The sequence below is a fragment of the Narcine bancroftii genome, chromosome 7 (genome assembly GCF_036971445.1).
Source record: "Narcine bancroftii isolate sNarBan1 chromosome 7, sNarBan1.hap1, whole genome shotgun sequence".
In the NCBI taxonomy this organism is placed as follows: domain Eukaryota; kingdom Metazoa; phylum Chordata; class Chondrichthyes; order Torpediniformes; family Narcinidae; genus Narcine; species Narcine bancroftii.
Window position 1 is genome coordinate 18,773,919 of NC_091475.1, and position 26,859 is coordinate 18,800,777.

Consider the following 26,859-nt stretch of genomic DNA (forward strand, 5'->3'; position numbering starts at 1 on the left):
GAAGGCACAAGTGCTTTCTTTCAATTTTTTTAAAATGTTGACAGCACGGTAACAGGCCCCTTCAAGTCTGTGCCGTCCAATTATATCCAATTGACCTACAATGCCTGGTGCATTTTGAACAGTGGGAGGAAACTGGACCCCCTAGGGAAAACCCATGCAAACATGGGGAGGACATAGAAACTCCTTCCAGACAGCGTGGGATTCGAAACCCGGTCCCGGTCGCTGGTTCTGTAACAGTATTGCGCTAACTGCTACGCTAACCGTGCTGTTTCCTTCACCAAGTTTCTGCATTCCCTCCCCTAATCAATTCTCACATTCCTCTCCTGTCCTCCTACCCATGTCCAATTATCACTTTTTGTCTGTTGGTCCGTGGTCCTCCCCTGCCCTTTCTTTCCTTCTTCCCAGCCTTTTCATTCAGATGGCTGCCTGCTTTTTTAACTTGAAGAAGGGTTCAGGCCTGAAATATCACCTATATATCTTTGCCTCCTGTGGATGCTGCAAGACCTGCTAAGTTCCTCCAGCATTCTGTGTTTTTACCAGCTGTCTTGGTACGCTTCGGATGAATCCACTGGTCAGGATGTACCTTGACATAAACCATTCTTTTCCCAACCTTGTCAGAGAACTCTTGTTCCAGAAGGAGATGGGTGGTGTTATTCTCAGTACAGCTCCTTGAGGTCAGGGTGTGGCAAGTGATTGCAGCATGCCACCGTGCAGAAAGATTTGAGAGTGTTTGTACATGATTCGCAAAAGGTCGGCTTGCAGGTGTGACAGGCAATCAAGAAGGCAAATGGAATGTTGGTCTTCATTGCCAGAGCGATTAAATTTAGGAGCAGGGATACTAGGAGGTTATGCTACAATTGTACAACGTGCTGGTGAGGCCACATCTGGAGTAATACATGCAGTCCTGATCTCCTTACTCAAGGAAGGCTTTGGAAGAGGTTTAGAAGTTCACCAGGTTGATTCCAGAGATGAGGGCATTACCCTATGAGAAGAGCTTGAGTCATCTGGGACTGTGCTCGCTGGAATTTAGAAAAATGAGAGGGGATTTTATAGAAATATATAAAATTATGAAAGGCATAAGATGGAGGTAGATAAGTTGTTTCCATTGGTGGGGGAGACTAGAACTAGGGGACGTAGCCTCAGATTCAGGGTAGTAGATTTAGGACGGAGATGAGGAGGAACTGCTTTTCCCAGAGGGTGGTGAATCTATGGAATTTGCTGTCCATTGAAGCAGTGGAGGTGACTTCAGTAAATGTATTTAAGACAAGGTTGGATAGATTTCTACATAGAAGGGGAATTAAGGGATATGGGGAAAAGGCAGGGAGATTAACCTATCATCAGATAAACCATGATCTCATTGAATGGCAGAGCAAGCTCGACGGGCCGAGAGGCCAACTCCTGTTTGTTATGTTCGTAATTTAATTTAGACATCTATCATGCTAACAGGCCCTTTTAACCCATGAGTCCATGACACTCAATTTACACCCAATTAACCTACAATCCTCAGTACGTTTCAAACAGTGGGAGGAAACCAGAGACCCTGGGGAAAACCCACGCAGACACAGGGAGAATGTACAAACTCCTTACAGACAGTGCGTGATTCGAAACCCGGTCCCAGTCACTGGCGCTGTAAAGGCACTGCACTAACCGCTACGCCAACGAGTACCACTCAGTCTACCTGTATTTAAAGAACTTGATAGGATGGACCTTCCATCTCAAAAGCTGCCAAGCAAGGTCCTGTGTTTTTGGGCAAGATCTGTCGAGCAAGGTGTCCCGTCAAATGGACTTTGACAGACCGCTTGGGGAAACTACCCAATTTTTAGCAGCCAGCACCACTTTTGCCTGCAGGTCATCAAGGATAGCCCATTGAGACTCTGCCTGATTTGTTCGCTCTGTAGCAAAAAAAAGCAGAGAGATTTCAACACTTCATGCATCATTGAGACAACAACTTATCAGAAGCTGTTTGTTTCACAATGGAGATATTGCAGAGTAATTCATTTGGAGAGGAGTGCAGGATTTATCATTCCTGCTACAAGTCTTGAGAAGGAGGACAGAGTCAATGGGAAATATAACCCTGGAGCTCAAAGCAGATGATCCTAAGGCTTTACTTTCAGAAAATTAGGGAACAAAATTGATTTATGAAACTGGGCAGAAGATTTCTGGAGTTGAAAGAAACAGTCTCCCTTCAAAGTAGATTGTCTTGAGAAAAATCATACAGAGCTTGTTCCAATCCCTAATTAAAACTCTCCAATTATGAGAGTGAGGTCGTCATGGCAACAGTTCATTGATCAATCTATTACCCAGAGGCAGTATCATGCATTTGAAGAATCATTGCTACAATCCTTACGTCCTTGGATGTGTTTGAGCTGAATTGTATTATTGTTGCATGGATCGAGATTTCAGATTTATTGCAGAGTACATCCATGACATCACATACCACCCTGAGATTCTTTTTCTGCGGGTGAGGCAGAATTACCACTTATTGACAGTGCATCTGGGTAGGAACAAAATGCAGCCAGGCGCCTGAATAAAGTGATAGTGGAGTGGCAGGAGGAGGAGCACAGGCAAGGTCATGAGTGGATATGGGTGGGATCACAGAAGAGAAAAAAAAGTTGAGGAGAAGGGGAGGCTGTAGCTCCCTGAATGGAGAGAGAAGGGAGTGGGGAGCTGGTAGAAACGAGGCAGTGGGATGGGGAAAGATAGACAGGGGAGGTGAAGTCGATATAACTGCCATATGGTTGGAGAGTGCCCAGATGGTGTTGATCTTCTAATTTGAGGGTGGCCTTAGTTTGGCAGTGTATGAAGTCATGGGCAGACATGTCAGCATGGAGTGGGGCATGGAATTGAAATGGTTGACCACTGGGAGGTCCATGCTATTGCAGAGGATGGAGTGAAAGTGCTTGCTGAAACAATCTCACAGTCTATGTCCAATCTCTCCAACGTAGAGAAGGCCACAATGGGAGTGCCAGATGCAGTAGATGACCCCTGAAGATTCACAAGTGAAGTGTTGCTTCATTTGAACATAGAACATTAAACACTACAGCACAGTACAAGCCCTTCAGCCCTTGATGTTGTGCCCACCTACACAATCCTTAAAAAAAGTACTAAACCCTCCTTACCCTGTAACCCTCTATTTTTCTTCCATCCATGTCCATCCAGGTGTAGCATTTCCTGCCGTCTCAGGGGAAGGTGCCAAGGGGGCTTGAGAGTGAGTGAGAAACGATAGGCTTTAATACACTTTAGACTGGAGCTGGCCCAATTCTATGTGCTCCAATGAAGGACAGGCGGAGGAAGTTTGACCCTTAAGGCCGGGTCACAAGGGGAAGAGTGACCACAGGGCAAGTCATCAGTGGGCCGGCCAGCTATCCATACACAGTCATCCATACATATTCACCACAGGGCTATTAGTGGGAAGGGAAGAGTGGATGAGGGAATCACAGAGAGTGAAGTCCATACATATTCACCGCAGGGCTATTAGTGGGAAGGGAAGAGTGGATGAGGGAATCACAGAGAGTGAAGTCCATACATATTCACCGCAGGGCTATTAGTGGGAAGGGAAGAGTGGATGAGGGAATCACAGAGAGTGAAGTCCATACATATTCACCGCAGGGCTATTAGTGGGAAGGGATGAGGGAATCACAGAGAGTGAAGTCCATACATATTCACCGCAGGGCTATTAGTGGGAAGGGAAGAGTAGATGAGGGAATCACAGAGAGTGAAGTCCATACATATTCACCGCAGGGCTATTAGTGGGAAGGGAAGAGTGGATGAGGGAATCACAGAGAGTGAAGTCCATACATATTCACCGCAGGGCTATTAGTGGGAAGGGAAGAGTGGATGAGGGAATCACAGAGAGTGAAGTCCATACATATTCACCGCAGGGCTATTAGTGGGAAGGGAAGAGTGGATGAGGGAATCACAGAGAGTGAAATCCATACATATTCACCGCAGGGCTATTAGTGGGAAGGGAAGAGTGGATGAGGGCATCATAGAGAGTGAAGTCCATGAAGCTGGAAGAAGCACAAAGGAATCACTGGCTTCACCTGGCCAAAAAAATGAAACGTGTTTTGGGCTGGAAAATAAGAGGTTAAAAAGGTAGGCTTAAGCACAATCTGCTGGAGAAATTCAGCAGGATAATGTTTCCGGCTCAAGGGCTCCTGCACCTTTTCTCCCGCTAATCCTGCTCGGCCTGCCGGGTTCCTCCAGCATCTGCAGTCTCCTGAGTGCCTGCAGCTGAAATGGTAAAATAGGTGAGCTGCTTTAACTGGATCATGTAAGTGAAAGAAGCAAACGGGGGAAGAGAGGGGAGAAAAATAAGAATAAAGCACATTGGCATTTAAATTAAATAGATTTCTTAAACTTTATCTTCTATCATTGCAAATTAAAACTGTAGTATCAGATGCTGCCTACAGACTCCACACTGAAATTCGCCATCAGTGAATGGAACATTAATGAATTGTCTTAAACAATTAAACTCTCCAAATGCCTTCTAATTTGGGGAAATCAAATCTCGACATCTTGCAGACGTACCTTTGTTCACACAAATGTCTTCAGGAGACGGGTTGGGTGCAGTCATTTTTAATCTTCACACTTCTCTATCTCTGCTGAGTAATTACATCAACCGGTCATGTGTAAACGGCAAATCAGAACTCTGCAGCTAGAACTGCAGGAGCTCCTGAATAATCAGTAAAATGGAGTATGCAAACAGGAAGAGCTGAAGATTCTCCGCAGGTCAGGCAGCATCTGTGGAGAGAGGAAACGGTTGAAGATCTGTGTTCAAATCCAAGGCTGTTCCTGTAAAATGTTAACTCTGTTCCTTTGCCTGGCTACATTGTTGAACTCACTTCTTGTCCAAGATGCTTTCCAAAGAAGATTTAGGCCAGTGGTTCTCAACCACTTTTTTTTTCACTCACATACCACCTTAAGTAATCCCTTACTAACCACAGAGTATCAATGGCATCCTATGTCATAAGTGCTACGTGGTTAGTAAGGGATTACTTAAGGTGGTATGTGATTGGAAACATAAAAGGTTGAGAACAACTGATTTAGGATGTATTCTCCCTCCACCTCAAGTTCAAATTCATGTTTATTATCATCCAATTGTACAAGTACAAGGTGATGAAACAAAGTTCTCCAGTCCTCAGTGCAAAAACATACAAACACACTACCATAGTGGTCTTCACTCACATACCTTAAGAAACATGCCAATGAAAGTCTACAGACAAAAGTAAAAACACAATACTGGAGAAGCTCAACAGGTCCAAAAGTGTACTTCATACATCAAAGATAACAATACATAACTAACGTTTCGGGTCTGATCCCTTCATCAAGATATGACAAAATATTGGCAGGTGCCCAAACAAAATGATGGGGAGGAGCACAGGCCCACAGGCAGGTGGATAAGGGAGGATGGGCACACCAACAAGCAGGGGGAGGGGGGTAGCTCTGTGAATGGATAGGGAAGGGGGTGGAGAGCTGGAGGAAAGAAAACAGAAGGGATGGAGTACTGGGAGAAGACCAGCAGAAACCAGAGAAGTTGATGTTAATGACATCCGGTTGGAGAGTGCCCAGATGCAAAATTAGGTGTTGCTCCTCCAATTTACAGGTGGCCTTGGTGGGACAGTACATGAGGCCATGGATAGACGTGTCAGCAAAGGAGTGGGGTGCAGAATTGAAATGGTTGGCCACCGGGAGATCCCTGTCACTGAGGCGGATGGAGGGAAGGTGCTCAGTGAACCGATCTCCCAGTTTGCGGCCATTCTCTCTGATGAAGAGAAGGTCACAAGGGAGAACTAGATTCAGTACAAGACTCCTTCAGATACACATCCTGCAGATGTTTCTAGAATTTTGGTTTATGTAATGATCGTGAGTTTATGTCATAATGTACCTTTCCATCATTAAGCTAAAGCTAATGGACCCATGATCACTGGATCCGAAGTTCTCTCCAATGCTTACCTCCATCACCTACCCCAATGCATTCCCAAACAACAGATCTAACACCGCTCTCCCTCTAGTTGGCGTCTCAACATATTGCTGCAAAAAGTAATCCTGAACACAATGCATAAATACGAAGCCATCCTACCCTTTTACTGACTGCATTTCCCAATCTATGTTTGGAAAATTGAAATCCCCAACCAACACCACCCTATTTCTCCTGTACATCTCACCTACTTCCTTGCACATTTGCTCTTCTAGTTCCCTTTCCCCATTTGGAGGACTATAATATACCCCCATAATAGTAACCTCGCCCTTCTTATTTTTCAGCTCTACCCACACTGCCACCCTCGACAAACCCTCCAGTCTATCTTGCCTCAGCACTGCTGTAATATCCTCCCTGACAAGTAATGCCACACCTCCCCCTCTTAATCCACCAACTCTGTCACATCTAAAGCAGCGGAATCCTGGAACATTCAACTGCCAGTCACAACCTTCCTTCAACCACATCTCGCTAATGGCCACCACATCATAATGCCACATGTCAATTCTCACCTTTAGCTCATCCAGCTTTCTTACTACGCTCCTTGCATTAAAATAAATACATCTCAGGGATCTCCTATATCCTACCTTCTGCATATCCTCCTCTCTTCCATTCTCACAATTTTCACTGCAACATCTTTTTACTATTTCCTGCTTTTCCTCCCTCAAATTATTCAAACTTGTCTCTTTCCTTAGTCTACAAACCCTTACCCTGCTCTCCTGCCTAACTTGAAACCCTATCCCCAACCATACTAGTTTAAACCACCCCCCCTGACAGCCATAGCAAATCCCCCCACCAGGAGACTGGTCTCTCTGGGATTAAGATGTAACCCATCATTGCGGTATAGGTCCCATCTTCCCCAAAAAAAGTCCCAGTGGTCCAAGAACTTGAAACCCTCTCTCTTATTCCACCCCTTTAGCCACGCGTTTAATCTCCACCTAATTCTATTTCTGCCCTCACTGTCACGTGGCACAATAAACAATCCAGAGATTACCCCCTTAGTGGTCCTCCTTTCATGCTCACTACCCAACTCCCTATACTCATTCTGCAGGACCACTTCCTCCCTCCTTCCTTCCAACATCATTGGTACCAACATGTACCACAACCTCAGGCTCCTCACCTTCCCCTTTTAGGATGTTCTGAATGCGCATAGTCACATCCCGGACCCTGGCACCAGGGAGGCAAACCATCATCCGGTTTTCCTTATCGCTTCCACAAGAACCTCTGTCTGTCCTCCTAACCATTGAATACCCTATAACTATCGCCCTTTTCCTTTTATCCTTACCTTTCTGGGTCACAGAGGTTGACACCACACCTCTGCCCACCATAGTCTGACTATCCCCCTCCTCAGTACTCAAAGTGGAGTACAGATTTCTGAAGATTACAGACTCGGGTGCTTGCACATGAACCTGACCCCTCCCTTTCCTCCTCCTAACAGTAACCCACTGCCCCTCCTCCTGTGGCCCCTGTGCGACCACCTGCCTGTAGCTCTTGTCTACGATAGCCTCACTCTCCCTAACCAGAGAGAGGTCATCGAGCTGCAGCTCAAGTTCCCTGACTCGGTCCCTTAGATGCTGCTGCTCAGCCCATTTTGTGCACACGTGGATGTCCGGGAGACATGAAGACTCCATGACTTCCTACATGTGACACTGAGAGCAGAAAACTGCCATCACACTCATCTTTCCTCCTTCTCCTCATACCTTACAAAGTAAAAAATAAACAGATACATATTAAATTAACTGTGAATGTCTTACCTTTCGTCCAGCATGCTCATCCTCAGCATCTACTTGCCGAAGCCTCTCGAGCCAAAGCCTCAAAGACCCACTCCTTCACTGTGCCACTCACTCACTGGGCCGCTCCTCGCTGTCCACTCCCCTATACTTACCCTCCCTTTATTGGCCCCTTGACCAATTAACCCCCTCACTCTCTCCAAGCTCCTCCTCCTCCAGAGAGCCGCCCAAACTCCAGTCACTGCCTCCTCCAACTCACAGACCAAACCAAGTAGGCCCTTTAAAATCTTTCCTATGGCTTTCGAATGTCATCATTATATCTGCTTTATGGCTTCATCTGGCAGTTTGTTCCACATACAGACCACCTTCGGAATGGAAAAGTTCCCTTTTAAATCTCTTCCCTCTCACTTTAAAACTATGTCCTCTACTTCTCGAATTGCTTATCACTTTATCCATGACCTGGTGATTTCTTAAACCCCGATAAGGTCACCCCTCAGCCTCCCAAAGCATAAAGAACCAGCCGACCCAATCTCTCATAATTCAAGCTATCCAAACCTAGTGACATCCTGGTCAATCCCTTCTGCACCCTTTCCAACCCAGTGTCGCTAGTTGACCAGAAATCCACATAGGACATCCATGTATGATCTTGCATGCTGTATCATAATGTCCCAACGACTATATTCAAGACCAATGCAGTGTAGGCAATGGGCCAGACATCTTCTTCATCACCCTGTTCACTTTCAGAGAACTGTGTACCTGTACCCCTCAGTCTCTGTGTTTTGCTTTGATATATTGAGTTCGTTCACAGCTAAGAGAGAGTTTTGGTCCATGGGAAGTTTTAGTTCTTGGAGACAGCCAGGAATGCGGTTGAGGCCAAAATCTAATTGTATTGAATGTCAGAGCAGGTTTAAGGAGCTATGTGGCCTTGTCCTGATGTTGAGGGCTGCACAGTTATTGCAATCCTATTCCAGCAATAGTGATCTGGTTTCAAGTCCAGTGCAGTCTGTAAGGAGATGGTACGTTCTCCCCATGCCTGAGTGGGTTTTTCCTGCCAAAAAGGTTAATTGGATGTAATAGAGCGGCACAGGTTCCTTAATGGGCTTCTATCATGTTGCATTGTTTTAGACATAATTAAAATAAATAAAATCAAAATGTCTGTGGCATTTAATGGAGCTGGAATTAGGTACAGTGAAAAACAAACGATTTGGACTTTTGCAACCATAATTTTTTATTCCCCACACAACCCCAGGCTTGTTTAATTATCTGAAATAATATTTACAAAATGTCCTGGTTGCATTTGAACCCACACCCCTGAATAATGGTTTGTTGATGCAGTAACCTCATCACTGTACCTGCATTAGCTCAGGATTAAGCTGAGATCTGGTGAGACAAAAGACTAATTAACTTGCATTACTGTGTTGAACATGCCCGGCCTTTCCGCTGTTCCAACTGTAATTATGGCCCGTTACTTGTGTCATAATTGAACATAACCATTCTGGTTTTGTGCTTTGCTACACATTTGATTAAATTATACAGGTCCACCAACTTTGAAGTAAAGTTGAATGTTAATAAGCTGATTGTCAAAAATAACCATCTGTTGGGATCACATCTTTCAACTCTAGAAAATTTGTAAAGCAGCCTTGAAATTGCCCATTGTTCAGAGTTTCAGGGTATAAACAAATATTGAGCAAAGCATCAGATAACACAGTAATGTTGTGTCATCACTACCTTCACAGCGTCTACAGACTTGCGTGTCTTCACATCATGGGGAAAACACACTTTGCTTAAATCCGGTTAGTTGGCTGAACAGCCTGCCCTGGCGGAGTACCTCAAAGAAGGGCTCAGGCCCAAAACATCAGCTATGTATCTTTACCTCCAATGGACACTGTGAGACCGGCTACGTTCCTCCAGCATTTCTGTGTTGTTACTGGAGTACAAAGCACAGTCATCGAGCTCAGCATTCTCCTCACAGGACTTAAATCTAGTTGGGCAACACACCTTCAAATTTGTGGCAAGGGTGGTGCAGCAGTTAGCGCCACAGCCTCGTAGTTCCAAAGGCCCATGTTCAATCCTGACCTCAGGAGCTTTCTTTGTTCATTCTCCTCAAGACTGTGTGGTGGTTTCCTCTTGTTGTCCTGGGGTCCACTAACATCCCAAAGATGTGCTGATCAGTTAACCTTCCTGTAGGCCAAAATAAGAATCACAGTGCAGTTCATGGGCATGTGCGAGAAGACCGCCAATATTGGCCTCCTTCATTGTTGTGATATGTACCTTGAGATCTCTCCCTCTTCCTCTCTTACAGCTAGGTATCAGTCATAGAGTTGTAACCATGGAAACAGGCCAGTCAGCCCACTACACCCATGCTCACCAGTGGATATCCAGCATATTAATCCAACTTTCCGACATGGACCATAGCCTTCTAGGACTAAATGATTCAAATAGTTGTCCAGACACTTCTTAAGAGCTGTCAGTGACTCTGCTTTATGCCTCTCACTCAGACCATGTCTTCCTCATACACACAGGGCGAGAAAGGTCGTCCTCAAAACCCCTCTAAATCTCAGGCCCTTTATTGTAATCCTATACACTAAGGTTAAAACTGTGTTTGGAAGAGAGAACAAAGGCCACATTCATGTGCATTAGTGTGTAGTACTTTATATCAAAAACTCTTTGGTAACTTTATATTATTTTTGATTCAGAGAAAACAGGCCCTTCAAGCCCATACTGTCCAAATTCAGCCTTTGATCAATTAACCTGCAATCCCCATACATTTTAGAGGGTGGGAGGAAAGCAGAGCACCTGGAGGAAACCCACACAGGTTTCGGGTAGAGCGTACAAACTTCTGATTTTGAACCCGGGTCGCTGGTATTGTAATCGCATTGCAGTGTTTGCCTCGCCAAGTGTGCTGCCTGAAAATATCTTGTGTTGTATTATTTGTATCATTTGGACAATTTTAATAAGTGTTGACAAGTTTGGCGTTGCATTGATCTTGGACCCCCATTGTGATAGGTTCACACCAAACACAGGTGAGAGATGGAAGAGACAACTGCCTTAGAGCAGTGAGGGATCAGATGTAAGCACATCTGTGGTGAAACGCTCATCTACATCAGGAGGTACAGATATAACAAGTCTTCCCTTGCTCGGTGCAAGCAAGAGAGGATCTTGAATGAGGGTTTTCCAGGTTATCAGAATATACTGATCCTTCTACACTTTAGAGGTGTTTAAATGAGTATCCATTGGTGGATACAAGACCAAATCAGCTCACCCCACTCACCCCCCATTCAATCATGTATGAAGGCCAAGACAGGAGGTTTTTGTTCTCTTAACCAGAGCCTCATATCTGAGGTATCATGTAACTTATGGCTACCATCAGTTGTCAACTTCTTCAAACTTGTCTTGATTTACTAGGCTAATAAACAACTATCCAGCAATTAACTGTTGACCCTCCCGATCTTTGTATTCCAAATTTTCATCTGGCATCCCATGATTTGTCATCTTCCATTCCCAGCCATGTTATCGTGCTGGGTACACATTTACGATTGCAGCTTTGCACAACAGGACATATCACACCCTCCATCATCCAACAAAAATGTGACAAACTTGGAATTGGAGACACTTTGCACCGTGGACCAGAGAACACTGTTTCATCAGATTGTACTTGTACAATCAGGACAATAAATTTGACTTGACTAATTCATCTGGGGAAGATATGGTCCACAGGATTCCGGATGAAGAGTTCCAACCTGAAACGTTGACCATTCAAGAAAGCAGCCAACATCATAAAGGATCCCCCATTATCCTGGTCATAACTTTGTAGTGCGCATCAAAAGAACCAAAGACTTGTTGATCCAAACCAAGGCTTTTATCAACTAAAAGACTGGAGCATATCACGTGTAGGTCGACCAGTCCAGAATGACCTGGTCTGGCTAGGAGCAATCCCTTAAGGTGTGGCTACACTCTCAGCCAATCACAGTCATCCTACACTAACCATCTGTACATATGCATATTGGTGGATAGACTCTGTACTATCGCAAACCTCTTCTCCCTGCTACCTCTGGGCAGAAGGCCAGAAGCCTGAAGACCTGCATTGCAAGGTTCAAGGACAGTTTCTTTCCAACAGCTATCTGTGTCTTCAACCTGCCCATGTTACACTAATCATGGCACCACAAAAAGATTGTCTGCACTATTGCAAAGTTACTTTTTTCTGCCCTGTGAATATTTATTACTTTTTGTATTTATTGTCTCTTTTTACTTCATTTAAGTATACTGTTGTAATTGGTACTTTAACAAAGTACCTGCTTGGCTGCAGCTGATAAGAATTTCCATGCATATGTTCACTGTGCCATGTGTATGACAATGAATTCGCTGACATCATAAGTTCCTTGGGGTTTTCTCTGTATTGGTGCTAACTGCAAACCTTGGTTCTTTACAGAGGAGCCTGGACCTCCTGCCGTGCAGGGATACAAAGGCAGCGGCAAGAACTTCAAGCTGGTGGTGACAAAGCAGGACGATGGAGGGTCCCCCATCCTGAAATATGTGCTCAAGTACTGGACTGTGAGTATGCACACACAACACCACTGAATAATGATGGGGATGGTCGGTTCCTCGCACAGAGCTCAGAACATTAACTCACTGGTGGACGCCAAATGGTTGGGTGTATTTAGGGCAAAGATCAATAGGTACCTGAATAGTCAGGGCATCAAAGGTTATCAGGCGAAGGCAGGGGAGTGGGGCTGAGTGGATCAGCTCATGATGGAAGGGCAGAATCACAGAGTAGGGGAGTCTGAAACAGGACAGAGATTTAAAGTAAAAGCACAAAAATGATACAGGTCTTGCAGCATCATAGGGGGTAAAGATATAAGATAAAGGAGCAGTTATCCATTTAGCCCATCGAGTCCTCTCCGCCATTCCATCACGAGTTGATCCATCCTCCCACTCAGCTCACTTCCCTGCTTTCTCCACAGAAACTTGGATACCCTCATTATTCAGATACCTATCAATTTCTGCCTTAAATACACCCGATGACCTGGCCTCCACGGCTACCTGTGATGACAAACTCCAAAGGTTCACCGTTCTCTGGCTAAAGAAATTTCTCTGCATGCATCTCTGTTTTAAATGAGCGCCCTTCCATTCTGAGGCTGTGTCCTCTTGTCCTTTATTCCTCTCATTTAATCAATGTTTTGGGCCTGAGCCTTCAAACTTTGAGAAAAATGTAGTAGGCAGGCACAATGTAGGTTCAGTGGGGGGTGGGGTGGGGGGAAGGGAAGAAAAGGCTGGGGGAGGACACAAGGTTGTGGAAGTGAATCTGGGCGAGTACAGGATTGTAGAGCTTGAGAGCAGCAGGGAGCGCAAAAGGGGAGCAGGGAGAGAGACTCTCACGCAACTGCCTTCAAAGAGACCAGTGGAACTTCTACACGATAGGCACCCCTCAAAGAGATTTTGCAATGGGTGAAACCCAAAAGTCAACAGGCACTGCTTTTGTCATGAAATGCTAGAAGAAGAGAGAGCTGAGGGGTAGGTGCTTCACACGGTGTTCAATAAGTTAGCAGAGCAAGTGGTATTTTGAAGAGACACTTAGACAGATATATGATTAAGAACAGTTTAGAAGGATATGCACCAAGTCCAGGCAAATGGAACCAGCTCAGGGTAGGCGAGAAAGTCTGCAGATCCTGGGGTCAAGTGCAAATACTCTAATGAGCTGGAAGAACTCAGCCAAAGGGAAGCCAATACTTTGGGCCTGAGTCGTCTGGCGAAGAGCTCGGGCCCAAAACACTAGTTACACATGACCAGCTGAGTTCCTCCAGCACAATTGAGCCTTGCAACTCAGATAGACAACTGGGTTGGCATAGATCATTCGGGCAGAAGGGTCTGTTTCCATGCTATAAAGCACTATGGTAGATGTGGGGAAAAGTTTCCACCAGCGGGAGAGATTTGGTTGCGGGAACACAGTTACTTGAATCTGGACTCAGTCATTTAAAACAGAGGTGGTTAGGAAGTTCTTCTCATGGAATTCTCTACGCCAGAGGAATGTGGAGGTTAGATTACTGGTCTTATATGTAGAGGTAGATAGGTAATGTTTTGTATGATTGTGGACTTGAGGAATATAGAATAAACGCAGGCAAATAGGATTCGCTGAGGTAGACAGCTCGATAGTGTGGAAGTTGGGCTGAATGGCCTGTTTCCATGCTGTAAAACTCTATGATTCTATAATCAAAGGGCAAACTGAACATTGGACCACTATAGTGGGGTGGTGGTTTGAAGGATGAAAGCGCGGCACAACAGGGAGAGCCGCTGCTTCACAGCGCCAGAGACCAGGGTTCAATCCTGACCTCAGGTGCTGTCTGTGTGGTGTTTGCATGATCTCCCTGTGACCAGGTGGGCATCCTCCAGATGCTCTGGTTTCCTCCCACACCCCAAAGAAGTGAAGGTTGACAGGCATATGGCCACTGTTAGTCGCCCCTAGCATGCAGGGGTGTGGTGGAATCTGGGAGGAGTCGATGGGAATGTGGGAAGAAGAAAAGATGCAGAATGGGTAAATAAAGGTGGTTGGGAGTCAGAACAGATTCAATGAGCTGAAAAGACTTCCCTGGTGTATCTTTCTATGGCACGAATGCTTTAAACAGGAAATTCTTGCCTTAACTGTACATGTTCAAGAGCTCACACTGGGGGGAATGAGTACGAGAAAGAACTAGTGCAGAGAGAGTTAATTTAATTCATTCCTCAGAAGAAAGAGTAGTCTATTTTGGGAAGATTAAACAGATTGTTCCAGTTTCAATATTTTAAAAAACTGCAGAGAAATCTAAAGTGAAAACAGAAAGAGGTGGCAACACTCAGCAGGTCAAGTAACATCCATGGAGAGAGAAAGAGAGCTAATCTTTCTGGGCAGAGATCCTCACTGGAGGTGGAAAATATAGGTGAAAATTGGGCATTTAAGTTCTCTGTCAGGTAGGGACAGGGTTGAATAGGACAAGGGAAGTATCTGTCGAAGGGTAAGACCATGTCAGCCTTAATGGGGGCAGTGCAAGGGTGGTTTTGTCTCTCTGTGTTATGTGTCACTAATAGCAAAGTTGTAGGACAGCATTCTGTCTGGAGCTGAGAGGAACAAGAGGTGATCTCGTTGAAACACATTATTCTACAGAGCCTTCCCAGAATTTACGCACATATTGAACCAGGGAATATTGTTTCAGAATAAGAATAATTTCTGCCCATTTTAGATGGAGGTGGGAAGGATTTCTGCTCCCAGAGGGCTATGAATCTCCAAAACTCTCTACGGCAGAGAGCGGGATCATTAAATATATATATTCAAGGCTGACAGGCAGACATTTTAGCTGCAGACAAATCAGGGGTTATTGGGATGAGAGGGGAGAATGGATCAAGATCAGATCAAGCACTTTCTTAGTGCATGGCAAAGCAGGCTGGAAGGGCATTTTGCATGTGTTCATGATCTTGTGGAGAGTTCACTGAGAGATATAGTCAGAGCTAATAATGGTATTTGATTCTGCCATCCAGAGATGATTGTGATGACTTGAATTAATTAATCACAGCAGATAGATCAACTTTACCGCCTGAAACCTTTCTTTGGTCAATAATAAACATTGCATCCTAGTTTCTAAGAAGGAGCGGTTGGGCCAGGGTACGTGGGGGTGGGGTGGGTGGAATGGGTAGGGGTTCAGCAATTTCCTAATTCCGGCTGTGTACATTCAGGGTCTCAACATGGAATGGAAATTCTCATCCCATATTCAGACCCCTCAAGAACAAACTCCATCAGAGACTCATTTAAGGACTCTTACACTGTATTGATTTTTTTCTCTCTCTCTGAATTGCACAGCCATGTGCGTATCTTCTTGCGTTCGTTTTTTTTTTGTTTACGCTACCAATAAATGATGGTTCTGCCTGGCCAGCAGGAAAAAGCATCTTAGGGTTTTAATGTTATGTCATGCATGTACTCTGACAATAAATCTTAACTTTAACTTTAAATTCCTAATTTTTGAGATTATGAGAGTTTCTTGTCATATACATAAGTACAATGTACAGGTGCACAACAATTCTTTCTTGTCAAACCTCCGCAGGTATGGAAGACGACAAGGTAGAAATTAAATTGTCATGGTGTGCCATGAGACAGAAAAGGAAATAATAGATCAAGTTTAAGTTCATCATCCTCTGACTGTGCATTACAGCCAAACAAAACAGATAAGGTTGGTTTGCAGGTGCAGCAGGTTATCAAGAAGGCAAATGGAATGTTGGCCTTCATTGTTCGAGCAATTGGATTTGAGAGCAGGGAGGTTCAGATGCAACCGTACAGGCTACTAGTGAGGCTGTACCTGGAATACTGTGTGCAATTCTAGTCTCCTTACTTGAAGAAGGATGCACTGGCTTTGGGAGCGGTGCAGAGGAGGTTCACTGGGGATAAAGGGGTTGGCCTATGAGGAGCGAAGGAGTCGTCTGGGACTGTACTTGCCTGTACTTCAAAGAATGAGAGGGGATCTTATAGGAACATATAAAATTATAAAAGGCATAGATAAGATTGAGGTAGGTAAGTTGTTTCCATTGGGAGGGGGGAGACCAGAACTAGGGAATGTAGCCTCAAGATCCCAGGTAATAGATTTAAGGCAAAGATGAGGAGGAACTGCTTTTCCCAGAGAGTGGTTAATCTATGGAATTTTCTGCCTATTGAAGGGGGGGAGGCGACGAGAGTAAATATATTTAAGACAAGGTTGGATAGAATTAAGGGATATGGGGAAAATGCAGGTAGTTAGTAATGAGTTTATCATCAGATCAATCATGATCTCATACAATATTGGAATAGGCTTGATGGACTGAATGGCCTACTTCTGCTCCTATTTCTCATGTTCTTATGTAATATTCACAGTTGTAGTTTGTGCAAAGATGAAAGTGAGGTCTCAGTAGTTCAGACAGATCTTTTTGTGGTCCAAGGGTAGCTTATGACTGTTAGCATGGAGAGGTTCAAGTGCCTGATAGCTGCTGGGAAACAACTGTTTGAAGAGGTTTACCAACCCCGTGGGATAATAAACCTGCTCGTGTGTGATGCTTTTTCCCTGGGGTAAAGATTCTGACTGTCCGCCCTCTCATGATTTTATACACCTCTATCAGGTCTCCCCAACTCTACATGTAAAACAACCCAAGTTTGTCCTTGGCTTGTTTTTCGCTGGAGCCTAGGAGGCTGAGAGAAGGCGTGATAGAGATGTATAAAACCATGAGAGGCATTAGTTGATAGGGTAAACAGTCAGAATCTTTTAAATTTTAATTTAATTTTAGAGTTACAGCAAGGTAACGGGTCCACAAGCCCATGCTGCCCAGATGCACCAATTGACCTACAAATCCTCGACATTTTTGGATGGTGGGAGGAAACTCTCAGGATAAAAACATCACGTAGTAGCAGATTTTTTTTTATCCCTCCTTGGATTGCTAAATTTATTTCAGCAGTTGTTTCCCAACAGCTATCAGAGTCTTGAAACTCCCCAAACTATTCGAAGACCATGGACCACCAAAGATCTGTCCATACCAGGCAATGTCCGGGCAGACCTCCTCTGCGACATTTCCAAAGCCTCCACATCCTTCTTGCACATCCTTCCTGCACTCGTGGATTTACAAGGAGAATTTTGATTGGCAGAGTTAATTTTCTGTTCCCATGTTGACCTCATCTGTGACAGCAAGAGGCTGCAGAGAGCTGTGAACGCAGCTCAGACTGTCACACACCCCCTCTCCTCCGTTGACTCCTTGTTCCTCCCACAATCTCGGGAAAGCTGGCAACGTATAAAAGGAGTCATCCAACCCCTACCAGATGGTCCCCCACCCTGCTGCAGAAAGTAATATCACAAGACATCAGACATCGTATCTGCCCCACCATTCAATCATGAGCTGATCTATTTTCCCACAGCCCCACGGCCCGGCCTTCTCCCCATAACCTTTAATGCCTTGGTTAATCAGGAACCTACCAATCTCTGCCTTAAATACACCCAGTGACTTGGCCTCCACAACTGCTTGTGGACAGAAATTCGACAGATTTACCACCCTCTAACTGAAGAAATTCCTCCACATTTCTGTTGTGCCCTCTTGCCCTACACTTTCCCACCATGGGAAACAACCTTTCTACATCAACTCTGTAGATACATGAGCTTGAAAACGTGGGCCTTTAGTTTCTAGGTCAGTTTATTTTCTGCTGTTATCAATGGATGTCTCACTGGCAAAAATAATACCCATGCACAGATTTTTAACTGCATTTTTCTCTTTATCTTGCACTATTTGATGGTGTAACATTGTTGCCTGTACTGTTTTCTTATTTATTTGCTGTTTCTTGGTATTATTGAGTTACCTGGATAGCACACAAGAAAAAGCTTCTGACTGTATTTCTGTACATGTGACAACGAAGCAACTCAATTCAATTCAATTCACCCTAGAATGCACAGAACTGGAGTGGAACCAAGTCATTGCGATTCACCCCAGTGCAGGAAAAACTCCCCAGTCCTGCACGTTCCCAAGGAATGGCCCTAACAAGAGAAGAAATGAAAGTGAAACACGAAAGTCTGCAGGCACTGTAATTATAGCAAAAGCGCAGAAGTGCTGGGGGATCTCAGCCGGTCTCGCAGGAGGTGAAAATAATTTAAGCACCTGCCTGCTGTTTAATCATATCTCGAACAAGAGCTCAAGCCCGAAATGTCGGTTATATATCTTTACCTCCTATGGACGCTGTGAGACTGGCTGAGCTCCTCCAGCATTTCTGTGTTTTTGCAAAGAGAAGAAATGAATTCTACTGTATTGCCGTCTCCATTAGTCCCACCTCCAAACCATTGTTGTCAATAATCACTCAGCTTACTGAAAAGGATTTCATCCAAACTCCACGCCAATTAACTCCCTTCAATACGTTCAGCCTTCCAGCACTACTTTGAAGAGTTTCCATTGTTTTTCGTCTTGTTACTGTGAGGGTAATGAGCTGGGAGACATCTATACAGCCATTAATGAATCAAAAAAAAAATCAGGTTAATTACATAATTCAGTCACATCTGAACTCAACACAGATGGCATTGTTTGCAATTGTTTCCCGCTGATAAGATTATTGCACAAAGGATTTGCCCACAAAACAAGTTATTTACATGTTATTACAGAAAAAAATCACGACACAGACTCAGTCCATTGGAATTGAATGACTGTGAGCTGTTTTTATGTCTTGCTTGAGTCTCTCTCCAATAATCCATTTTGCTTCTAGCACCATATGGTTCCGATAATTATACATTCTTGCCACGATGACACGGTTAGCGTAACGGGCCCCTATTACAGCGCCAGTGACCCCGGGTTTGAATCCAGCACTGTCTGTAAAGAGTTTATATGTTCTCCCCGTGTCTGTGTGGGTTTCCTCCGAGTGTTCCCGTTTCCTCCTACCGTCCAAAACAGACGAGGTTGTAGGTTATTTTGGGTGCAATTGGGCAGCATGGGTTTAAATGGCCAGAATTGGCTTTTACCATGCTGTAAATAAATTTACTGCTACTTAGTAATGGGGCATTGTTGCTTATGGAATTACTTACACTGCCTTTCAGTCATGGTGTTCTGTGGCTAGTTTATTTCACAAGTTTGCAGAGAGCCTCCTTCTTCAGAGCACAGAATGGTTTTTTGCTTAAACCTAACGAAGGGGCCCAGGCCTGAAACGTTGGTTACCTTTTGCTTCCTATGGATGCTGTGTGACCTGCAGTTTCTCCAACATGTTGGTGTACTGCACTCTAAACCAGCATCCACACAGTCAGCACAGCGGTTAGCACAATGCTGTTACAACGCCAACGACCAGGGCTGGGTTTACAATCCGGCGCTGTCCGTAAGGAGTTTCTGCGTTCTCCCCGTGTCTTTGTGGGTTTCCTCTGGGTGATCCGGTTTCCTCCCACTGTTAAAAAAACATAGCAAGCGTTGTAGGTCGTTTGGGTGTAATTGGGCGGCACGGGCTCATGGGCCAAACGGGCCTGTTACTGTGCTGAACGCATAAATTTAAAATTTAAATTTAAATCTGCAGACTTAACTACTTATTCCAAAGGGTGTCTGGGGTATTTTCATCTGCAGCAAGGACATATAGCACATCCTGTTAAGTGCAGGTATGTATGCATAAAAGTGACAGAGTGGGGCGCAGAATTAAAATGGTTGGCCCAATGAAAAGTCTGCAGGGGCTGAGATCGAGTGCCACGCACAAACGTGCTGGAGAAACTCAACAGGTCATGCAGCGTTCACAGGAAGTAAAGGGCAACCAATATTTTGGACCTGGACCTTGCGCCAGAGATTTCCCTTCCCTCAGCCCCTGCTTCACCTTGTGGCTCGCTGAAGTCATCCCGTTGACCTCGATGCCTCGTGTCCCCTGAGATTGGAGCGAGCGGGCATTTCTGAATGAACTGTTGCCAAGGAACATCTTGCCACCAGCATGGTTATGCACCTTTCACACAAATATACTGCTTAGCATTCAAAAAATGTCTTGAAAAGAAGCTTCAAATCTGTCTGCAAGCAAAACAAACAGCTAGGTAGCTAATGCAAATCTACCGGGGGATTTAAATATTAGATCTTCATAAATAATATGGAAATCTTCTCAGATATGTCATTCCACATTGCAGGGTCCAAAGATGCTTTTGGCTTCTTCAGCCTTCTCCACACCCAGCAGTTAATTATATTGCTGCAATATTACTAGTCCTCCCTTAAGGCCATATTAGTCCGCCTTTGTTCAAACTAGAAACAGAAAAAGGCAGTAGTTTAGGTGGCATCTGTGGAGAGAGAAAAATGGAGTTAACATTTCAGGTGGAAGGCCTGTTGTCAAAACTGCATCGAAGGTTCTTCTCTCACAAGGCAGTGAATCTCTGGAATTGTCTGCCCACGAGGGAGGAAGATGCCAGGTCATCAGATGGATTTAAGGTGGAGATAGGATTTCAGCATCAAACAACATGGCCTTTGGCCCAACTTGCCTCCCAAAATGTTCCACCCACATTAGTCCCACCCGCCTGAATTTGGCTCATATCCCTCCAACCCATCTATGTATCTATGAGTCTTTCCCCCCACCCCCAACATGATCTACCAAGGTCGTTGTCTGAACAAAGCGTGCAAAATCATTGAGGACCCTTTCTACCCCACACTCAGCGTCTTTCAGATGCTCCCATTGGGAAAGAGATACAGGAGTATCAGAGCCAGGACCACCAGGCTGAGGTACAGCTTCTTCCCACGGGAAGTGAGAATGCTGAATGACCAAAGGAACTGCTCACACTAACCATCTGAGACTCTCATATTTTCAAAACAATATTTATTTATCTATATACACAAATATGTATTGTTGGTCTATATCTGTGTTATATCTGATTGTATCTCTATGTTTTGCACCAAGAACTAGAGAATGCTTTGTTATGGGGTTGTACTTGTGAATTCGCTGTCTATCCAATTTTATCATAAATCTTCCAATACTATCTCTTTTAACCTCCTCTTCCAGCAGCCCATTCCATACACCCACCACCTGTGTAAAACATTTTCCCTTCAGGTTCCTGTTAAATCTCCACCCCCCCCCGCCCCCCCCAGGCCCCTCCCCCCCCCCCCCCCCCCCCACCTTTCAAGCTATGACCTCTGGTTACTCTAGGCAAAAGTCTCCATATGTTCTCTATTCATCTCATGATTTTGTGCTCCTGCACGAGATCATCCTTCATCTTCCTGCGTCCAAGGAATAAGACCCAAGCCTGCTCCACCTCTCCCTATAGCTGAGCCCCTCGGGTCCTGGCAACATCCTTGGCACTCTTCGCTTCAGCTTGACGCTATATTGCTTTGAATATGGTGACCAAAATGGAACACAAGCCTCCAAATGGGGCCTCACAGCATCTCATTCAACTCCAACATGAACTCCCAACTTCTGTACTCACTACTCTAACTGATGAGGGCCAATGTGGCTGAGATTGATAAATATTTGAAAGATCGAGGAATTTTCCATCCTCTGCATTTAAGAGCTATGAGGAATTAGCACAGAAGAGGGTTTTTTTTGTTATAACTGCAACCGTGAATATTTATCTACCATATTATTTTATTGTTTTTCTCGTGTTTGGTCATTTACTGTGTATCAGTATATTTTACGCACCTCTGGAAGTATCGCAAGTAAGAATTTAAGTGAATTTGTACATTGTACTTAAGCATTCAGATTTATTGTTAAGAGGGCATACATGACAAAACATACAACCCTGAGATTCTTTTACCTGTGGCCGAAGCAGAATTTCCACTTAATGGTAGTGCCAAAAAAAACAGACTCTATGTACAAATTTTTAAAATGTAAACAACCTGTGTGCAATACAGGGATTTTTTTAACTCTATAAAGTGCAAAAGTAAGAGTCCTTAAATGAGTCTTTGATTGAGATTCTTGTTGAGGAGTCCGATGGTGGAGGGGTAGCAGCTGTTTCTGAACCTGGTGGTGCGAGTCTTGTGGCGCCTGTACCTCTTTCCTGATGGGAGCAGCTCACCAGGAGATGAGATCTAAATAATGAGAGCAAAAGAAGAGAAGGAGTGAGGTAATGCCTGTGATTCATTGTCCATTCAGAGATCTGATGGAAGAAGCTGTTGGATGTTTGTCTTCGGGCTCCTGTGCCCCCTTCCTGATGGCTAGCAGTGAGAAGAGGGCATGGCCTGGGTGGTCAGGGTTCTTGATGATAGAGACTGCTTTCTTAAAAAACCTTTTATACATTGACACCATTTCATCCTCTGTATAAAAACTTGGAGCTCCATCGGTCAACAGTTTGAGTTTTGCAGGTTTTCGCTTGCAACTGCTCCTCAGTTTCATCTCCCCTTAACGCAGCGTCATTCTCCGCGATATCTCATCTGAGAACAAAAGGGCGTCAATTCAGGATAAAAGGGCATCAATTTAAAATGGAGATGCAGAAAAATCTCTTCAGACAGAGAGTCGTGAGTCTGTGGAACTTTTTGCCACAGGTGGCTGTGGAAGCGAGGAGATTGGGTGTATTTAAGGCAGAGATTGACAGGCATTTGATAAGTCAAGGTATCAAAGGTTACGGGGAAAAAGTCAGGGAGTGGGTGTGAGTGGGAGGATGGATCATTGAGTCTGTACTGCCCACAATGAGTGAGAGGATTGGCCCATTGAGTCGGCTCTGCCATTCTGATTAGAATGGCAGAGCCGACTCAATGGGCCAAAGGGCCTTCTTCTGCTCCTCCATCTGTGACCTTGTGAAAAATAATATCACAGGCTGTCAATACCAGGTGTGCATGTCTGTGTTTTGTTTCTGTTTCACTTGTCTATGTCTCTATGTGTTTTGCGTTTGTGTCTGTCTGTGTCTATATGTGTTCCTGTATCTGTGTATGCGTGTGCGCGCGCGCGCGTGTGTGTGTGTGTGTGTGTGTGTGTGTGTGTGTGTGTGTGTATGTGTGTCTGTGTTTCTGTGTGTATGCCCATCTATGTGTTGTCTGTTCATGCCAGAATGTTCCAACAGAGAACTCCACTGAAGGAGAGCGTATGAGTGATTTGCTTACAGTTGTGTGTCGCCCCCCCCCCTCCCCCACAGAAAGACAAGGAAGAGGAATGGGTGCAGATGGTGACACAGGGAGGCCAGGACTCCATCGTCCTGGAGCAGCTCCAGTGGGACATGCAGTACCAGGTCCAGATCACCGCCGTCAATAAGCTGGGATCCTCCGAGCCGACCTTCTATGAGTTCACCATGCCGCCAAAACCCAACACCATAGCCAGTAAGTTCCACGTCATGGTCAAATATGCATGGGTTCAATGTAGATGGGATTTATGACAGGGTCGGCAATTGTAGGAGCAAGACTGGGTGAGTTTTGGGTGACGAGATTAATTATTTCTTCGCCAAAACCTGTAACTCCTTCCTCCTCCTCCTCCCTTCCCCTCTCTCTCTGCCTCCTCTCCCTGTTCTCCCCTGCTCCCCTGCCTCTCTTATTGCCTGTCCCTTCTTCCCTTCTCTGTCCTTCCCTTTCTCCTGACTTCCTTCTCTCTCCCTTTCTCCCTCCTTCTTCAGTCCTGTCCTCAACATGTCCTATATTTACCTGTCTCCATTCTATTTCTCCCCTACTCTTTTCCCTGCACCCTCTCCTTCTCAAATGCAAGTGTAGTATCATCTGACTGTACATATACAACCAGATGAAACAGTGTTTCCCAGGACCACTGTGCACACACATAAACAGCACATAAAAATACTATATACAGTATGCATACAGTTATAATTTAAAATATATATATATATATATATATAGGGATAATTTACTCAGTTATAGGATACTCTTTATCAATCTCACAGCCTGTACAAGAAGCTATTTCCCAGCCTGATAGTCCTGATTTTTATGCTCCTTCTCTTGACAGTAGTTGGTCAAAGAAATTGTGTGCTGGATAAAAAGGATCCTCAACAATTATTTGAGCTGTATTTAAGAATATTGTCAATAGAGGAAAGGAAGACTCCAGTGACCTTCACAGCCATTTTGATGATCCTCTGTATTGACTTCTCCCTGCCCCCTATGATGTGTCTCTCTCCCTGTCCCACCCTCTCCTGGTCCCATCCTCTAGCGCAGTCTCTCTCACCTTTCCTTCTCTCTTCGTACACCCAGCCCCATCTTCCTGCCCGATGTTGTCCCTCACATTGTACCCACAACCCTCCCTCTCATCCGCATGCCTTGCACCCCTCTGCCAATCTACCTCTCGTTCAGGCACCAAATTTCTTAGCACCACAGCCATATGAATGTGGAACCTGGTCTGTGGATGAACCATTACTGAGACATACACTGAAAAGCAAACTTTCCAGTTTTAATAGCTTTTATTTTACCAATACTATCCCGTAGTTTTTCTTTTCAAAAAGAAACCAGCTGTGAAGATGATGGAACGACAGCAAATACAATGTTTTAAATTAGCTTTGAAACGGCTTCTTTGAAAGAAAAGATTTAGGAAAGCAAAACCCTGATTAATATAGCTTCACCATCAAATTCCAAGCCCTTGACCCATGACAAATACCCTGGGGTGCAGCAGTTTAAAGTTAAATGTGAGAAAGCAATTTTTTTTTTTCAGTATTTTTCTTCCCTAATGCTTTTAAGCTTGTTCAATATAGACACAAGTGCATGACTCTGCAAGCGATCTGGCTAACATCTCACATTCACTTGCTGAGGAAGATCACCGACTGGTTATATCCATAATGCATTTAGCTGAGTGAATACACAATGTAACGGGCGCAAACTATGCTTTCCAAGGTATCACACTCTGACTGCGCTGTGTCACAGATTTCATTAATGCAATATCTGCTCCCTCAGTTCTCTAATCTTCCTTTAAAATCCGGTCTCCTTTTCTTCTGAGACCATTCATACAGTAAAGGATTTGAGAGACACAAAACCTGCAGGTGTTGGAGTCCCGAGTGAACAAAGAGAAGCTTGGCGGGGGAGCTCAAAGCATCAGACAGCATCCGTGGAGAGTAATGGCCAGTCAGCGCTTTAGATCAGGGATCGTTTGTGGAGGCTGACCATTTCTCCCCATGGATGCCGCCCAACTCCTTGAGTCCTTCCAGCCTCACTTTGTTCAGTGAAGGATTTGCATTTCATAACAGCAGTGAAGGTTCGTGCAGCGCGATTACCGCGCTGGCAACCCAGTTCGAATCTGGCGCTGTCCGTGAGGAGTTTGTACATTCTCCCCATGACCTGCGTGGGTTTCCCCTGGGTGCCTCGATTCCCTCCCATGCTCGAAAATGTACACTGATTTAGTAGGTTAATTGGTCAGATGGGTGTATTTTCGTGGCACAGGCTCATAAGCCAGAAGAGCCTTTTTCTGTACTGTATCTCTAAATTCAATTAAATTATGTTAAGACTGACTCTTGGTTCCAGACACCCCAGCCAGGGGAAATATTATCTCCCATCAGATCCCTGTAAGGATTCTGTATGTTTCAACAAAACATCTTCTTCTTTGGCTTGGCTTCGCGGACGAAGGTTTATGGAGGGGTATGTCCACGTCTGCTGCAGGCTCGTTGGTGACTGACAAGTCCGATGCGGACAGGCAGACACGGTTGCAGCGGTTGCAAGGGAAAATTGGTTGATTGGGGTTGGGGTTGGGTTTTTCCTCCTTTGTCTTTTGTCAGTGAGGTGGGCTCTGCGGTCTTCTTCAAAGGAGGTTGCTGCAAAACAAAACATAAGGCGGCATGAAAGAACATAGAGGACAGTGCGGTTAAGTTAGTGGTTAGCACAATGCTGTTACAGCACTCGCGACCGGGTTTCGAATCCAGCACTGTTGTACGTTCAGTCCATGTCTGCGTGGATTTCCTCTGGGTGCTCCAGTTTCCACCCATCATTCAAAAACATACCAGGGTTATAGGTCAATTGAGTGTAATTGGGTTGCATGGGCTTGTGGGCCGCAAGGGCCTGTTACCATGCTGTATGTCTGAATTTATATTTAAACAAGATCACTTGTAAACTCATGAGATTGAAGAAACACTCTGGATATTTGTCATCACAAATCAGATTTGGTACCCCAGCATTCAACGTCCTTCCGTAGGTATGGAGACCTGACCCCTGCACAATGTTCCTGATGTAGTCTCCGTCGGCCCCTATATAATTGCAATAAGACATATCCACTATGTCATGTAAACTGATCATCTTGTGATAAAGGCTGGTGGGCCTTCTGCATTTCTGATTGCTTACTGTCTCTGAGTATTAATGGTCAAGCACACCTGAATCTGTCCAAAATCATCACATTTCAATCTTTTGTCATTTAAAGTTTAATCTTTATTTTTCCACCAAATTGGATGACTGCAGATTTTTCCACATTCCACTCTGTGACTAAGCAATCACAGCACTGTGAGGTGTACACCCCTCGGCATCGAGACTTCTTCACACCTCAGTCCTACCTGAACAATCCTGAGATCACCTGAAACTTGGAGCATGGAAACAGGCCCTTTGGCCCACCTTTCCCATGACGACCAAAAAGCCTCACCCACCTGCACTACTCCTACCTGCCTGCATTAGGCCCATATGCTGTCCATATAATCCATCCAAAAGTTGCTCATACATTGCAATAGCACCTGCCTCAACCACCTCTTCTAGCAGCCTGTTCCATCCCACCCACCCTCTGTGTGAAAAGTTACCCCTCAGGTTCCTATTAAATCCCTCCCCCCTCACTTTGAACCTATGTCCTCTGGTTCTCAGTTCTCT

The 26,859-nt window shown here is 44.8% G+C and overlaps 1 protein-coding gene across 1 annotated transcript in view; it reads left to right on the forward strand.

Annotated features, from left to right (window-relative positions):
• Positions 1-26,859, forward strand: part of LOC138738562 (neural cell adhesion molecule 2-like) — a 1,138,397-nt gene that overhangs the window by 1,083,020 nt on the left and 28,518 nt on the right. Inside the window, exons 14-15 of the mRNA XM_069889008.1 lie at positions 12,137-12,258; positions 23,229-23,409. Of these exons, the coding sequence (XP_069745109.1) occupies positions 12,137-12,258; positions 23,229-23,409 (303 nt within the window). The remainder of the gene's footprint in view (positions 1-12,136; positions 12,259-23,228; positions 23,410-26,859) is intronic.